Genomic DNA, 17,980 nt, shown 5'->3' on the forward strand with positions numbered 1-17,980 from the left:
CAAACGACTGCTTGATGTGAAGATAGGAGCCGCTTCGGTCGCTTCCTTCAACCGCGGCTTCCAGGACCTCCGCTTCGGCGCGTGCCGCCGCTGCTTCCTGCTGCAGTGAGAGCATGTCCATCTCAGCTTCCAGTTGAGCTTTTTCCACCTTGAGCGTCATTTCTTTTTGCGCAAAAGACAGACGTGCCTTGGCTGCCTCTGCTTTTGCACGTGCTCTGGCAGCTGCGGCCTCTGTGGAGGCAGCTGCAGCCTCTGTGGAGGAAGCTTTTGACCTGGTTGAAGCATGCGAAATGGAAGAGTTTGTCCGTAGTGAGCTTTCTATGCTGTCGTCCATTTCTGTTCTCATGGAGGCTGTATTATCTTCTGCCTCAAAAGCGTCGTTCAACTGTGATTTTAGTTTGTATATGAAGTTGGCCCAGATGTGATGTGTAGCGCTGTTATTGTGAAGGCCGGGAGTGTGTGACTGGTGGGAAAAAGAGACATTTTGAGAGCCTTTTAGACGTACAAATATCTTAGCTTTACCCTAACACGTTTCCTTGATCAAATACTCTGAAAACGTCCTCTTGTCCGCAGGTTTATTGACCATAAAAAAGGGTAAAACTGAAAACCCACAAACAGAGAGGACGCTAAAAATAAAGACACATGCACACAGTTGAAGGGGCTGTTTGTAACTTGCTCATTGTTACATTTTTTTAAAGCAAGAAATACAACAGAAACACAATTGGCTAGCTCAAACCTTTTTTGAGCCAAGGCACATTTTTTGCGTTGAAAAAATGCGGAGGCACACCACCAGCAGAAATCATTAAAAAACAAAACTCAGTTGACAGTAAAAAGTCGTCGTCGCAATTGTTGCATATGACTTTAAAGCATAAGCAACCATGCATCAATATAGCGCTTGTCTCAAAGTAGTTGTACTGTCACCACCTGTCACATCACGCCCTGTCTTATTTGGACTTTTTTGCTGTTTTCCTGTGTGTAGTGTTTTAGTTTTTGTCTTGCGTTCCTATTTTGGTGGCTTTTTCTCTTTTTTTGGTATTTTTCTGTAGCAGTTTCATGTCTTCCTTTGAGCGATATTTCCCGCATCTACTTTGTTTTAGCAATCAAGAATATTTCAGTTGTTTTTATCCTTCTTTATGGGGACATTGTTGATTGTCATGTCATGTTCGGATGTACTTTGTGGACGCCGTCTTTGCTCCACAGTAAGTCTTTGCTGTCGTCCAGCATTCTGTTTTTGTTTACTTTGCAGCCAGTTCAGTTTTAGTTTCGTTCTGCGTAGCCTTCCCTAAGCTTCAATGACTTTTCTTAGGGGCGCTCACCTTTGGTTTATTTTTAGTTTAAGCATTAGACACCTTTTTTACCTGCACCCTGCCTCCCGCTGTTTCCGAAATCTACAAAGTAATTAGCTACCTGCTGCCACCTACTGATATGGAAGAGTATTACACGGTTACTCTGCTGACACTCAACAACAACACATCATTTGCAGACTATAATTACTAGTTTGCAAAGAATATTTTTTACCCAAATAGGTGAAATTAGATAATCTCCCCGGAGATTATCAGTGGTTGAAAAACATTGGGCTATTGTATGTTAGCATTAGTGGTTTAACAGCTCACAATTGTTTTACAATGCTCTTTAGGGCAATGCGTTGTGGGGGCTAGGTAGACACACTTGTCGTGTACAGTATTTGTTTACAATGTGAAAGCGAGCAACAAACCGGATTAAAATGGATCGTACAGAGAAAACTGCACCCTATTCCAAAATGGTGGATTCGACTCAAACTAGCTACTGTACAAGCACATCCAATGGACGAGAGATTTGAGTAAAAGTGCCGCCAAACTACATTTCATCAACTGAGTCGGTTTTAATACCGGCAAAGAATTGACTTTTTTTGAACATTGACTTTTGTTCAAATCTACGGCTTTCATCTCTTCTGTGTCCGAGATGGGTGAGGGCCTCGTTTCATAAGCAGGGTTACCCGGAAAAAAAACCGAGCCCATTATTACTTTTAAATGCTTTGATCACTGCGGAAAAAAACACTCGTCCTTTTTGTACTTACCCATGAGGGAAAAAAAGTAAACGGACAACGTGCTTTTTACTGCACGTTGTTCGTAGATGCGCCGCAGCTGGCTTAAAGGCCTACTGAAATGAATTGTTTTTATTTAAAGGGGAATAGCAGATCCATTCTATGTGTCATACTTGATCATTTCGCGATATTGCCATATTTTTGCTGAAAGGATTTAGTAGAGAAAATCGACGATAAAGTTCGCAACTTTTGCTCGCTGACAAAAAAATCCTTGCCTGTACCGGAAGTAGCGTGACGTCACAGGAGGTAATATTCCTCACAATTTTCCTTTGTTTACAATGGAGCGAGAGATATTCGGAGCGACAAAGCGACGATTACCCCATTAATTTGAGCGAGGATGAAAGATTTGTGGATGAGGAACGTTAGAGTGAAGAACTAGAGGCAGTCCAGGACGTATCTTTTTTCGCTCTGACTGTAACTTAGGTACAAGCTGGCTCATTGGATTCCACACTCTCTCCTTTTTCTATTGTGGATCACGGATTTGTATTTTAAACCACCTCGGATACTATATCCTCTTGAAAATGAGAGTCGAGCACGCGAAATGGACATTCACAGTGACTTTTATCTCCACGACAATACATCGGCGACACACTTAGCTACTGAGCTAACGTGATAGCATCGTTCTCAAATGCAGATAGAAACAAAATAAATAAATCCCTGACTGGAAGGATAGACAGAAGATCAACAATACTATTAAACCATGTACATGTAACTACACGGTTAATAATTCTCAGCCTGGTAAAGCTTAACAATGCTGTTGCTAACGACGCTAAGGCTAACTTAGCAACTTAGCAACCGGACCTCACAGAGCTATGATAAAAACATTAGCGCTCCACCTACGCCAGCCAGCCCTCATCTGCTCATCAACACCCGTGCTCACCTGCGTTCCAGCGATCGACGGCGCGACGAAGGACTTCACCCGATCATCCGTGGGTTTGGCGGCTAGCATCGGCTAGGCGTCTGCTATCCAAGTAAGTAGTCCTTGTTGTGTTGCTGCAGCCAGCCGCTAATACACCGATCCCACCTACAACTTTCTTCTTTGCAGTCTCCATTGTTCATTAAACAAATTGGAAAAGATTCACCAACACAGATGTCCAAAATACTGTGGAATTATGAAATGAAAACAGAGCTTTTTCTACGGGCTCCGAATACTTCCCTTGCCCTCGTGACGTCACACGCATACGTCAGCATAATAAAACGTTTTTAACCGGAAGTGTGGCGGGAAATTTAAAATTGCACTTTATTGGCATGTGTTGCAATGTTAAGATTTCATCATTGATATATAAACTATCAGACTGCGTGGTCGGTAGTAGTGGCTTTCAGTAGGCCTTTAAGAAAACGCTTAACTGGCAACAGATAACAAATAAACAACATAAAACATGCTTTGATTCAAACGTAATAGTCTGACTATACCGTGAACACACCAACATGTGCCAGGTAATGGCGCTATAATGGAGGTTTGTCGCTTTTGCAGAGTCATACCAAAGACTATAAAAATGGGAGCCATTACCTCCCTGCTTGGCACTCAGCATCAAGGGTTGGAATTGGGGGTTAAATCACCAAAAATGATTCCCGGGCGCGGCCACCGCTGCCGCCCACTGCTCCCCTCACCTCCCAGGGGGTGATCAAGGGTGATGGGTCAAATGCAGAGAATAATTTCGAATCAATCACAACGACAGCCATTGTGGCCGTTATTGATGCCGCGTGTTCACGACATATTAGCAACTTGGTAAAGTAAAAAAAACACAAAAAAAACGCAACTTAAAGACAGAATCCTAAAGATGCTATTTCGACCCATGATGCATTGCGTTTCCACGTCACTTTCAAGCCCGATATTTTTCACAATCACTAAGTTTCTTTAAATTGGTGTCTCGTCAACGCAGTCCGAGAGAAGCAACCCAAAATTTGTAGTCATGTTTTTTGTTATGATAGAATATACCTTCAATGACTGCTAACGCTAACTAGCCAAATCATTATTAGCCAACAACACCCAAAGCGCATGCGCGTGCACGTTACATACGTACGTAGTGACGTCATTACGTTCTGGAAGCCGGGCGGCATATATACTGCGTGAAGGACATTGGTAAGTTAGCACCCTTTAGACAGCTGTAGAAATGTTGCAAACAGCCCCTTTAATCACACACACAAGCATAAAACCATGTCGACACATGTATTGTGTCGTGTCATGTACTTAAATGGATAGAAAACCACAAAATATATAGGATGAGCAAGCTAACAAAGCTAGCTTACTATGCTAATGTTTACTTCATTGGGGAAAAAAAAGCATGACTATTTTGGCCATTAAATGATATCAGTCGACAAATGACACGCCACTACTCAAATATAATTATTGCTACTCAACAATCCATACGGTTGATGCTTTGTTTCGCATAAGAATTGTCACTGAACTAGCTTGACTGCTAACTTAGACAATGCTCCCCCCTGCTGTCCAAAAGAGGAAGTGCACCTCACTGTCGATTCCCTCAATTGAACTTAAACAATTGTCTTAAATATATTCTTAATAAATGTAACAAAACATAGTCGTTTAATCCAATATGCCGCTTTGGGCTGAGCCAATCAGTGGCCACGATACTGAATAGTACCACTGCTACTGTCGTGTTGATATTTGTAGTTTATTTAGCAGTCATTTGTATGGTTAAAATGATAATTAATGCAAATAAAAACCTAAATATATGATTATAACTAGAGATGTCTGATATTATTAGCCGATAAATGCTTTAAAATGTAATATCGGAAATTATCGGTATCGTTTTTTAAATTATCGGTATCGTTTTTTTGTTGTTTTTATTAAATCAACATAAAAAACACGATACACTTACAATTAGTGCACCAACCCAAAAAACCTCCCTCCCCCATTTACACTCATTCACACAAAAGGGTTGTTTGGGGCGGCATGGCATAGTGGGTAGAGCGCCCGTGTCAGAAACCTGAGGGTTACAGGTTCGCTCCCCGCCTCTTACCATGCCGTTGTGTCCTTGGGCAGGACACTTCACCCTTGCCCCCGGTGCCACTCACACCGGTGAATGAATGTTGAATGAATGATAGGTGGTGGTCGGAGGGGCCGTAGGCGCAAATTGGCAGCCACGCTTCCGTCAGTCTACCCCAGGGCAGCTGTGGCTACGAAAGTAGCTTACCACCACCAGGTGTGAATGAATGATGGGTTTTTAACATGTAAAGCGACTTTCGGTACTTAGAAAAGCGCTATATAAATCCCAGGTGTTATTTCTTTCTGTTATTAATATTCTGGTTCCTTAGACTTAGACTTCCTTTTTATTGTCATTCAAATTTGAACTTTACAGCACAGATAAGAACGGAATTTCGTTACATAAGCTCATGGTAGTGCAGGATAAAAAAAAGCAATAAGGTGCATATATAAATAAATAAATTACATTATATATCAATATCAATACAGTCTGCAAGGGATACAGTCCGTAAGCACACATGATTGTGCGTGCTGCTGGTCCTCTAATAGTACTAACCTTTAACAGTTAATTTTACTCATTTTCATTAAGTACAAGTTTCTTTGTAACTGTTTTTATATTGTTTTACTTTCTTTTTTATTCAAGAAAATGTTTTTTATTTATTTATCTTATTTTTTATTTTTTTTATTTTTTATTTTTTAAAGGACCTTATCTTCACCATACCTGGTTGTCCAAATTAGGCATAATAATGTGTTAATTCTACGACTGTATATATCGGTATCGGTTGATATCGGTAATTAAAGAGTTGGACAATATCGGATATCGGCAAAAAGCCATTATCGGACATCCCTAGTACTAACCTTTACCAGTTAATTTTACTCATTTTCATTAATTACTAGTTTCTATGTAACTGTTTTATATTGTTTTACTTTCTTTTTTATTCAAGAAAATGTTTTTAATTTATTTATCTTATCTTATTTTATTATTTTTTCAACCATACCAAGTTGTCCAAATTAGGCATAATAATGTGTTAATTCCACGACTGTATATATCGGTATAGGTTGATATCGGTATCGGTAATTAAAGAGTTGGACAATATCGGAATATCGTCAAAAAGCCATTATCGGACATCCCTAGTACTAACCTTTAACAGTTAATTTTACTCATTTTCATTAATTACTAGTTTCTATGTAACTGTTTTTATATTGTTTTACTTTCTTTTGTATTCAAGAAAATGTTTTCAATTTATTTATCTTATTTTATTTTATTTTTTCAACCATACCTAGTTGTCCAAATTAGGCATAATAATGTGTTAATTCCACGACTGTATATATCGGTATAGGTTGATATCGGTATAGCTTGATATCGGTATCGGTAATTAAAGAGTTGGACAATATCGGAATATCGTCAAAAAGCCATTATCGGACATCCCTAGTACTAACCTTTAACAGTTAATTTTACTCATTTTCATTAATTACTAGTTTCTATGTAACTGTTTTTATATTGTTTTACTTTCTTTTTTATTCAAGAAAATGTTTTTAATTTATTTATCTTATTTTATTTTTTCAACCATACCTAGTTGTCCAAATTAGGCATAATAATGTGTTAATTCCACGACTGTATATATCGGTATCGGTTGATATCGGCATCGGTAATTAAAGAGTTGGACAATATCGGATATCGGCAAAAAGCCATTATCGGACATCCCTAATTATAACAAATCCCCCCCCCAAAAAATGCAGTTAAAAATCCTCATCAGATGAGAAATGAAAGATCATGGTATCGAATCAATACCGATGCCCTTAGTATCAACACTATCGATAGTTGAGTAGCTCCGCCCACCCATATTGTTGTTGTTTTCAAATAATGTAACTTAACTTAATCTTTGTACAAGACACACACGGAGTGATATCGAACTGTATTGGACTTCCGATGTCCGAACGTATGGTCTACCTGATGAGGGTTGCCGTAACGCGCATGCGCCAGAGCGGACGTTCCCGGGCGGCACGACTTCCGTCAACAAGGCACCGGGCGGCGACACGGATGGACTCCAAACTCCCGCCAGATTTGTGTGAACTAAAGCTCACTCGCACGACGCAACAGACGTGGCGATGACGTCACCAAAGCCCTGTCGGGACGGCGCGACGAGACGCGGCCGCACTCCCGGTTTCCCCCTCCGGTAAGCTCTGAGACACAATAGTGCTAAAATAATTTTAGCACTTTTGTTTTCACATCAAGTTTAATACATCCGAATATTTTACAGCGAGAAGAGGCGGGGCCAGCTTCTTCCGGTGCTCACACCGCCCCCACCTTGGTTACCATGGTAACAAGGCAACCAGTTGATGGGCAGGTGTGGACCCGGTGGGTGTAAAGGCGGAACGATGACGGTACTCAGTCAGGTATCTTGGATTTTTATTCCTCATTTATTTGAATTGAACATACAAATAATATATATTCACAATGTATGGAGGTTTATTTGTGTCTGTACTACCAAAACTTATTTTGTAACTGTTTATTATTTTCCCAAATTATGCTGACAATTTCATTGATTAAGTTAACATTTGTGTTTAAAAAATGAGTTTGTTAGAATACAGTGTTTTTAAATTCAGTGCATAAATATTTGTTGCTTCAAATCGCAAGACTCACTTCGGGTAAATTAAGACTGACGCAACTGAATTTTTTATACATTAAATTTTTTTGTACACTGAATTTTATACATAGATTTTTTTTTTGTGCACTGAATTTTTAAACACAAATTTTGCCGACACATTTGTCAGCATAATTGAATTTAACACTGAATTGTTATACACTGAATTTTCTTTACACAGACTTTTTATGGATTGATTTTATTTTACGCTGACTTGTTTTTACTCTGACTTTTTATACACTTTTTTTAGACACTGAATTTTTAAACACAAATTTTACTCACACCCTTTGATTCAATGAATTTTTCAGTATAATTTCATGTTTAAAAATATTTTTTACACACTGAATTTTTATACACAAGTTTTTTTTACACAGATTTTTTATACATTAATTGATTGACTTTTTATTCACAATTTTTTTATACACTGAAGTTTTTTACTCTGACTCTTCATACAATTGTTTTTTTTTACACTGAATTTTTTTTTCAGCTGAATTTTTACACACTGAATTTTTAAACACAAATTTTGCTCACATTTTTTCATCGTAATTTGATGTTTAAAAAATATTTTTTACAAACTGAATATTTATACACTGAAGTTTTTTTACACTGACATTTTTTACGCTGAATTTTTATACACTGACTTTATACAAACCCCGTTTCCATATGAGTTGGGAAATTGTGTTAGATGTAAATATAAACGGAATACAATGATTTGCAAATCCTTTTCAACCCATATTCAGTTGAATGCACTACAAACACAACATATTTGATGTTCAAACTCATAAACTTTATTTTTTTTTTGCAAATAATAATTAACTTAGAATTTCATGGCTGCAACACGTGCCAAAGTAGTTGGGAAATGGCATGTTCACCACTGTGTTACATGGCCTTTCCTTTTAACAACACTCAGTAAAGGTTTGGGAACTGAGGAGACACATTTTTGAAGCTTCTCAGGTGGAATTCTTTCCCATTCTTGCTTGATGTACAGCTTAAGTTGTTCAACAGTCCGGGGGTCTCCGTTGTGGTATTTTAGGCTTCATAATGCGCCACACATTTTCAATGGGAGACAGGTCTGGACTACAGGCAGGCCAGTCTAGTACCCGCACTATTTTACCATGAAGCCACGTTGATGTAACACGTGGCTTGGCATTGTCTTGCTGAAATAAGCAGGGGCGTCCATGGTAACGTTGCTTGGATGGCAACATATGTTGCTCCAAAACCTGTATGTACCTTTCAGCATTAATGGTGCCTTCACAGATGTGTAAGTTACCCATGTCTTGGGCACTAATACACCCCCATACCATCACACATGCTGGCTTTTACACTTTGCGCCTAGAACAATCCGGATGGTTCTTTTCCTCTTTGGTCCGGAGGACACAACGTCCACTGTTTCCAAAAACAATTTGAAATTTGGACTCGTCAGACCACAGAACACTTTTCCACTTTGTATCAGTCCATCTTAGATGAGCTCAGGCCCAGCGAAGCCGACGGCGTTTCTGGGTGTTGTTGATAAACGGTTTTCGCCTTGCATAGGAGAGTTTTAACTTGCACTTACAGATGTAGCGACCAACTGTAGTTACTGACAGTGGGTTTCTGAAGTGTTCCTGAGCCAATGTGGTGATATCCTTTACACACTAATGTCGCTTGTTGATGCAGTACAACCTAAGGGATGGAAGGTCACAGGCTTAGCTGCTTACGTGCAGTGATTTCTCCAGATTCTCTGAACGCTTTGACGATATTACGGAGCGTAGATGGTGAAATCCCTAAATTCCTTGCAATAGCTGCTTGAGAAAGGTTTTTCTTAAACTGTTCAACAATTTGCTCACGCATTTGTTGACAAAGTGGTGACCCTCGCCCCATCCTTGTTTGTGAATCACTGAGCATTTCATGGAATCTACTTTTATACCCAATCATGGTACCCACCTGTTCCCAATTTGCCTGTTCACCTGTGGGATGTTCCAAATAAGTGTTTTATGAGCATTCCTCAACTTTATCAGTATTTATTGCCACCTTTCCCAACTTCTTTGTCACGTGTTGCTGGCATCAAATTCTAAAGTTAATGATTATTTGCACACAAAAAAATGTTTATGAGTTTGAACATCAAATATGTTGTCTTTGTAGCATATTCAACTGAATATGGGTTGAAAAGGATTTGCAAATCATTGTATTCCGTTTATATTTACATCTAACACAATTTCCCAACTCATATGGAAACGGGGTTTGTACAACACATTTCTTAATACTGAATTTTTTTTTCCAACTGAATTTTTACACACAGAATTTTTTACACTAATTTTACACACAATATTTTTGCACACTGAATTTTTTAACAAATTTTGCTGGCACATTTTGATTCAATTAATTTGTCAGGATAATTTGATGTTTGAAAAATATTTTTTTCACACTGAATTTTTTTTACACAGATTTTTTATACATTGATTCTTATGCTGACTTTATACACTATTTTTCTAATACACTGAAGTTTTTTTATACTGAACATTTTTTACGCTGAATTTTTATACACTGACTTTTTATACAATACATTTTTTTAAACTGAATTTTTACACATTTAATTTTTTACACCAATTTTTAAACACAATATTTTTTTCAGACTGAATTTTTAAACACACATTTTGCTACCACATTTTGATTCAATGAATTTGTCAGCATAATTTGAAGTTTAAAAAATGTTTTTTACACAGTGAATTTTTTTTACACAGATTTTTTATACATTGATTTTTATGCTGACTTTTTATACACTATTTTTTTATACACTGAAGTTTTTTACACTGAAAATTTTTTACGCTGAATTTTTATACACTGACTTTATACAATACATTTTTTTTACACTGAATTTTTTTTTCAGCTGAATTTTTGACACTTAATTTTTACACACAATATTTTTGCACACTGAATTTTTTAACACAAATTTTGCTCACACATTTTTATTCCATGAATTTGTCAGCATAATCTGATGTTTAAAAACATTTTTATACACTGAAGTTTTTTTCTACCGATTTTTATATACATTGATTTTTATGCTGACTTTTTATACACTATTTATTTAATACATTGAAGTTTTTTTACACTGAACATTTTTTACGCTGAATTTTTACACATTTAATTTTTTACACCAATTTTTACACAATATTTTTTGCAGACTGAATTTTTAAACACACATTTTTCCCACACATTTTGAATCAATGAATTTGTCAGCATAATTTGATGTTTAAAAAATATTTTTTACACATTGAATTTTTTTTACACAGATTTTTTATACATTGATTTTTATGCTGACTTTTTATACACAATTTTTTTATACACTGGAGTTTTTTTTACACTGAATTTGTATACACTGACTTTATACAATTAATGTTTTTTACACTGAATTTTTTTTTTCAGCTAAATTTTTTACACTAATTTTTACACCCAATATTTTTGCACACTGAATTTTTTAACACACATTTTGCCCACACATTTTGATTCCATGAATTTGTCAGCATAATTTGATGTTTAAAAACATTATTATACACTGAAGTTTTTTTACACAGATTTTTTTATACATTGATTTTTATGCTGACTTTTTAAACACAATTCTTTTATTTTACACTGAAGTTTTTTACACTGAAAATTTTTTGCGCTCAATTTTTATACAATTAATTTTCCTTTACACAGAATTTTTTTTTCAGCTGAATTTTTACACACTGAATTTTTTACACCAATTTTTAAACACAATATTTTTTGCAGACTGAATTTTTAAACACAAATTTTGCTCACACGTTTGTATTCAAATACATTTTTAGCATAATTTAATGTTACAAAAAAATAAGTTGGCAAAAGTCAAATGCAAAATATACAGTGTCCAACAAAATTATAATTAAAAATCATGAATACAATGTGAGAATTTAGGTTTCACCTTAAGAAATTGTCTTTTAAGTACGACAAATTATATAAGATTAGTCATTAGAAGGTTATCAATAATTTAAAATGGTATTTCTTTAACTTTAGGAAGAATTGGATAAGTAATAAATGATGTCCCTGGTTTGCCCATGTGTACTTTTGTGAAGTGTTTTTTGGAAAGCTAGTATTGGTAAAAGTGGTGTGTTTGTTTGACTTGTTGGCCAGGTGCTTGCTAAAGCCACGTCACGTCCACTCCGCTTCCCCTCTGCCTCTCTGGCCCATCCAGGTCGCCCCCTGTAGACATGTCCAAGAGGTTGATCCAGAACCTCGCCAAGACCATCTCCAAAAATGTGGACCACTGTGAGTATCCTGCTGTGTTCGCCGGCTGCTGGCTACTGCTGCGCGCTAACCTAACCTGTCCTGTCTGTCAAGTCAACAAAACGGAGGTGGAGTGCCTCATTAGGGAGTTCCACTCCTTGCTGGGCCAGCCCAACAGCGCCGGGAAAAGCGACAACTTGGACGAAAGAAAGTTCAAAGACATTCTGAAGAACGACTTTGGACTCATCAACGACACCATCATGGAGAGAGGTACGTGAGGTCTACGTGGAACGGGTGCCGATAGTATTTTGTGTCAACTTATTTGATTTTTCCACTGCTTACCTTTTTAATTGTTTGGCTCGTTTAACCGTGTATTTATTACAGTCTTATCTGTAACTATTGGCATTTGTATGACATTGTTTACCCTTCTCCTTTCAATTTGACTCATCCAATAATTCCACTTTGAATTGAATTCTCTTGCTTTGATTAATCGCTTGTTGAGTGTAACTCCTCCTCATTTGTGAAATCTCTACCGCATAAAAGAGGGTCAAACAAGTTGAATGGAAGGTCAAAGAAAGAAAAAGGTAAATGGAAGGTAAGAGAAGTGAATTGAAGTTAAAAGTAGGTGAACACAAGTAATTGGAAGTTAAAGGCCTACTGAAAGCCACTACTACCGACCACGCAGTCTGATAGTTTATATATCAATGATGAAATTTTAACATTGCAACACATGCCAATACGGCCGGGTTAGTTTACTAAAGTGCAATTTTAAATTTCCCGCGAAATATCTGCTGAAAACGTCTTGGTATGATGACGCCGCGGATGTGACGTCACGAGTTAGACAGGACATTTTAGTCCAGCACCGCGGCCAGCTTAAAGTCGTCAGTTTTCATCGCAAAATTCCACAGGATTCTGGACATTTGTGTCGGCGAATCTGTTGCAATTTGTTCATTGCATTATGGAGAAAGAAGCTGAGCAAGCAAAGAAGAAAGTTGTCTGTGCGAAGCGGAGTATTTTGCGAGGGAAGTCAGCAACACAACACAGCCGGTGTTTCATTGTTTACATTCCCGAAAGATGCAGTCAAGATCGAAGAACTCGGACAACAGAGACTCTTACCAGGAGGACTTTGACTTGGATACACAGACGCCTGTATTGAACTGGGACAACACAGACTCTTACCAGGATTACTTTGATTTGGATACACAGACGTGGTACCGTGAGTACGCAGCTGCGCTTCCAAACATTTGATCGCTTGCCCGTACGTGCGTGTCACGTACGTAACTTTGGGTAAATATATAAGCTTTATGAACCTTGGGTTAGGTGAACAGTCCTTTGGGCTGAGTGATTGTGTGTGTTGTGCAGGTGTTTGAATTGTATTGGCGGGTTATATGGACGGGAGCTAGGAGCTAGCATAACAAACACCTAGGTGTTTGTTATGCAGGATTAATTTGTGGCATATTAAATATAAGCCTGGTTGTGTTGTGGCTAATAGAGTATATATATGTCTTGTGTTTGTTTACTGTTGTAGTCATTCCCAGCTGAATATCAGGTCCCACCCGCCTCTCACAGCCTCTTTCCTATCCGAATCGCTTCCACTCCCCACTAGTCCTTCACTTGCATTTTCCTCATCCATAAATCTTTCATCCTCGCTCAAATTAATGGGGAAATCGTCGCTTTCTCGGTCCGAATCGCTCTCACTTCTGGCCGCCATCACTGTAAACAATAGGGAACTTTGCGGAAATGTTCAATTGACTACGTCACGCTACTTCCGGTAGGGGCAAGCCTTTTTTTTGTCAGATACCAAAAGTTGCGATCTTTATCGTCGTTGTTTTATACTAAATCCTTTCAGCAAAAATATGGCAATATCGCGAAATGATCAAGTATGACACATGGAATAGATCTGCTATCCCCGTTTAAATAAAAAAAAATCATTTCAGTAGGCCTTTAAATGGAAGGTAAAGGTAGTAAATAAACTAAGGTCATTAGAATGTACACTACCGTTCAAAAGTTTGGGGTCACATTGAAATGTCCTTATTTTTGAAGGAAAAGCACTGTACTTTTCAATGAAGATAACTTTAAACTAGTCTTAACTTTAAAGAAATACACTCTATACATTGCTAATGTGGTAAATGACTATTCTAGCTGCAAATGTCTGGTTTTTGATGCAATATCTACATAGGTGTATAGAGGCCCATTTCCAGCAACTATCACTCCAGTGTTCTAATGGTACAATGTGTTTGCTCATTGGCTCAGAAGGCTAATTGATGATTAGAAAACCCTTGTGCAATCATGTTCACACATCTGAAAACAGTTTAGCTCGTTACAGAAGCTACAAAACTGACCTTCCTTTGAGCAGATTGAGTTTCTGGAGCATCACATTTGTGGGGTCAATTAAACGCTCAAAATGGCCAGAAAAAGAGAACTTTCATCTGAAACTCGACAGTCTATTCTTGTTCTTAGAAATGAAGGCTATTCCACAAAATTGTTTGGGTGAGCCCAAACTTTTGAACGGTAGTGTACATAAAAGGCGTAAGAAGGAATATAGAAGGTAAAAGAAGTAAAAGGTCAAAAAAGATAAATAAAAGGTAAAAGAAGGTATATAGAAGGTACAAGTAATAAAAGGTAAAAGAAGGTATATAGAAGGTACAAGTAATACAAGGTAAAAGAAGGTAAATAAAAGGTACATTTACAGTAAATAAAATAAAATAAGTTAAATAGAAGGTAAATGAAATGTAAAATAAGGTGAATACAAGGTACATAAAAGGTATAAGTTCAATAGAAGGTAAAAAGGTAAATGTAAAGTAAAATCTGGACAGCATCCAGCCTAAGATGTTTGGTACGGTCTTGGAGAAAATCCTTATTCCGGAGCTTCAAAAGGTGCTTGGAACAATTGAGAAAAAGATCTGTGCTACAGGCATCACAAAGATCCTCTCTGAATGTCCAGCCATGATGGACACAGAGTACACTAAGCTCTGGTAAGCAATCAGCCCCACTTTTAAGTTTGTCAAGAGCACATTTTAACAAAAAACTACGAGAGTAAAACCTGGTTAGGTCGCTTACTCAAGTCCCTATCCACCGTGTTCTTGTCACTAAAAAGTGCCCGCTGAATTCAACCATCATGCAGGATCGACCACTTCTTTCGACATGAGATTTGAGAGCAAGAGGTTTTGATTCTATTAATAATGGGTCTGTTTATGTCAACATGAGTTGTGGTATCGTTAACTTCATTGTTATTGCTAAGCAGCGTAAAACAACTCGACATAACTACTCACATGCTCACAGGGACTTCCTGTTCAAAACAAAGGAAACTTCAAAATTAGAAGTGGGGGTTTATGGGCACCTCACGATTGATTTGATTCTGATTCCTGGGGTGACGATTCAATTCAGACTTGAATCTCAATTCAACATGATTCTCGTAATACAATTATTTGGTGTATAAATTATAATAAAACCTTTTCAAAACAACTAACAGGTTACAAAAGATCCTCTTGGCTGCTGACGCACAACTTGTGTTGACCTAAAAAACATATTTTTTAAATGTATTTGCAAAAATCACGGAATGTTAATTCGTCTAATCAAAGAAAATAGACTCCAACTCCAACCCAATCCCATCTTCACAATACTAAGGGCAAATTATTGCAAAGCAACTGAGAAGACCTACAAATACAATACTTATTAAATTGAATACTAAAAAAAAGGACAAGCAAGAATGCATACATTTCTAAATAAAATGGAGAAATAAAAGATTCTCGAAAATAGCTATCCAAAATTTAAGCATGGCAGTATTAACTTGGATTTGTCTAAAGTAGGGGTGTTCAAACATTTTCACTTTTGTGGGCTCTGAACCGAGGATGTCGTCGTGGCTTTTGCAGCCCTTTGAGACACTTGTGATTTAGGGCTATATAAATAAACTTTGATTGATTGATTGAAAATGTAAAATAAGGTAAATATAAAGGAACTAAAAGGTATGAGACGTTAAACAAAAGCTAAAATAAAGTAAATAAAGATAAAACAAGGAATTTAGAAGGTAAAAGACGGTCAAAGAAGGTAAAATTGAAGATAAAATAAGGGGTTGATTGGGAGAGTGGCCGTGCCAGCAACCTGAGGGTTCCTGGTTCGATCCCCGCCTTCTACCAACCTCGTCATGTCCATTGTGTCCTTGAGCAAGACACTTCACCCTTGCTCCTGATGGGTGCTGGTTAGCGCCTTGCATGGCAGCTCCCGCCGTCGGTGTGTGAATGTGGAAATAGTGTCAAAGGGCTTTGAGTACCTTGAAGGTAGAAACGCGCTATACAAGTATAAACCATTTACCATTTTACCATGAAAAAAATGAATATAGTAGGTAAATAAAAGGTAAAAAAGGAATATACAAGGTAAAAGATGTCAAAGAAGGTAAATATAAGGTTGAAAAGGTAAATAAAAGTAAAAGAAGGAATAAAAAAGGTAAAATAAGTAAAAGGTAAAAAGATGAATAGAAGATTTAAAAAAAAAGTTCAATAGATGGTATAAGTAGAAAAAAAAGGTACAAGAAGGTAATTGGGAAGAAAATAAAAGGTAAAACAGGGAATATAGAAAATAAAAAAAAGTAAATAATAAAAAAAAGAACACGTATAAAAGGTAAACGAAGCAAATAAAAGGTAAAATAAATAAAATGTAAATGTCTATTGGTGTGTGTATATATATATAGATGTATGTATACATATGTATGTACTGTATATGTATGTATATATGTATGTATCTGTATATATGTGTGTGTGTATATCTGTGTATATATGTGTATGAATGTATGTATATGTACACATGTGTATTGATGAATTGTACCATGAATTGATTAACGTGGACCCCGACTCAAACAAGTTGAAAAACTTATTGGGGTGTTACCATTTAGTGGTCAATTGTACGGAATATGCACTGTACTGTGCAATCTACTAATACGAGTTTCAATCAATCAATGTATATGTATATATGTACAGTATATGTGTATATGTACTGTATATGTATATACATATGTTTATATGTGTATATATATATGTGTATATATATATATGTATATGTATGTATGTATCTGTATATATGTATATGTATATACAGTATGCATGTGTATATATGTGTATATATATATATATATATATATATATATATATATATATATATATATATATATATATATATGTATGTATGTATGTATGTATGTATGTATGTATGTATGTATGTATGTATGTATGTATGTATGTATGTATGTATGTGTATATGTACATATTGTGTATTGATGTATATGTACAGTATATGTGTATTTGCATATGTATATGTGCCCTGCTTGGCACTAAGCATCAAGGGTTGGAATTGGGGGTTAAATCACCAAAAATTATTCCCGGGCGCGGCACCGCTGCTGCCCACTACTCCCCTCACCTCCCAGGGGCTGAACAAGGGGATGGGTCAAATGCAGAGGACAAATTTCACCACAACTAGTGTGTGTGTGACAATCATTGCTACTTTAACTTTAACTATATGTATGTATCTATATGTGTGTATGTATCTGTATGTGTGTATGTATATGTATATACAGTATACATGTGTATGTATATGTGTATATACTGTACGGATGTGTATATAAATGTTACATGTATGTGTATATATATAACACAAGTTTAAGCCACAAAAGACAAGTTGCGGCGACGCACCGACTTCCGGAACAAAATAAGTTATTTGATGAGAAAAGAAAAAAAAAGAAGAAGTGGATGAAGGAGGTTATGGAAGTGAGGACATGATGAGGGAGCATACTTGCTTTCGCACAGCTGGTATGCTGACCTTCATCAGTGATGCCAGGGTGGAGAACAGATACTGTACGGCCGGGTCGGAGAACTTTATTTAGCAGGTAAATGTACTGTTGAAATGTTGTACACTGTACTTTTAATGAAAATGTTATAAATGTGAACAGAAAATGTTTCCTCTTGTTAGTTGAAGCTAGTGTTCCTTGCACTTTATTCAAATAACATGTGAATGCATTGGCCATGTGTATATGTGTATGTATACAACATATATATGTATATATACATATATGTTTTTATACATATATATATTTATGTCTAC

General features: G+C 36.7%; 1 protein-coding gene across 4 annotated transcripts in view; it reads left to right on the plus strand.

Moving 5' to 3' along the window:
• The first annotated feature begins 716 nt into the window (after positions 1 to 716).
• LOC133650227 (peroxisomal ATPase PEX1-like) overlaps positions 717 to 17,980 on the plus strand; it is an 86,869-nt gene continuing 69,605 nt past the window's right edge. For 2 of the 4 annotated variants that reach the window (XM_062047225.1, XM_062047228.1), the window contains exons 1-5: positions 717 to 4,166; positions 6,920 to 7,204; positions 7,289 to 7,424; positions 11,798 to 11,932; positions 12,005 to 12,160. In XM_062047225.1, the coding sequence (XP_061903209.1) occupies positions 11,875 to 11,932; positions 12,005 to 12,160 (214 nt within the window). In that variant the 5' untranslated portion in view covers positions 717 to 4,166; positions 6,920 to 7,204; positions 7,289 to 7,424; positions 11,798 to 11,874. Of the gene's footprint in view, positions 4,167 to 6,919; positions 7,205 to 7,226; positions 7,425 to 11,797; positions 11,933 to 12,004; positions 12,161 to 17,980 lie in introns of those variants that run through there. The other 2 variants (XM_062047227.1, XM_062047226.1) reach the window with 2 other exon arrangements.

The sequence above is a fragment of the Entelurus aequoreus genome, linkage group LG05 (assembly GCF_033978785.1).
Source record: "Entelurus aequoreus isolate RoL-2023_Sb linkage group LG05, RoL_Eaeq_v1.1, whole genome shotgun sequence".
Classification (NCBI taxonomy): Eukaryota; Metazoa; Chordata; class Actinopteri; order Syngnathiformes; family Syngnathidae; genus Entelurus; species Entelurus aequoreus.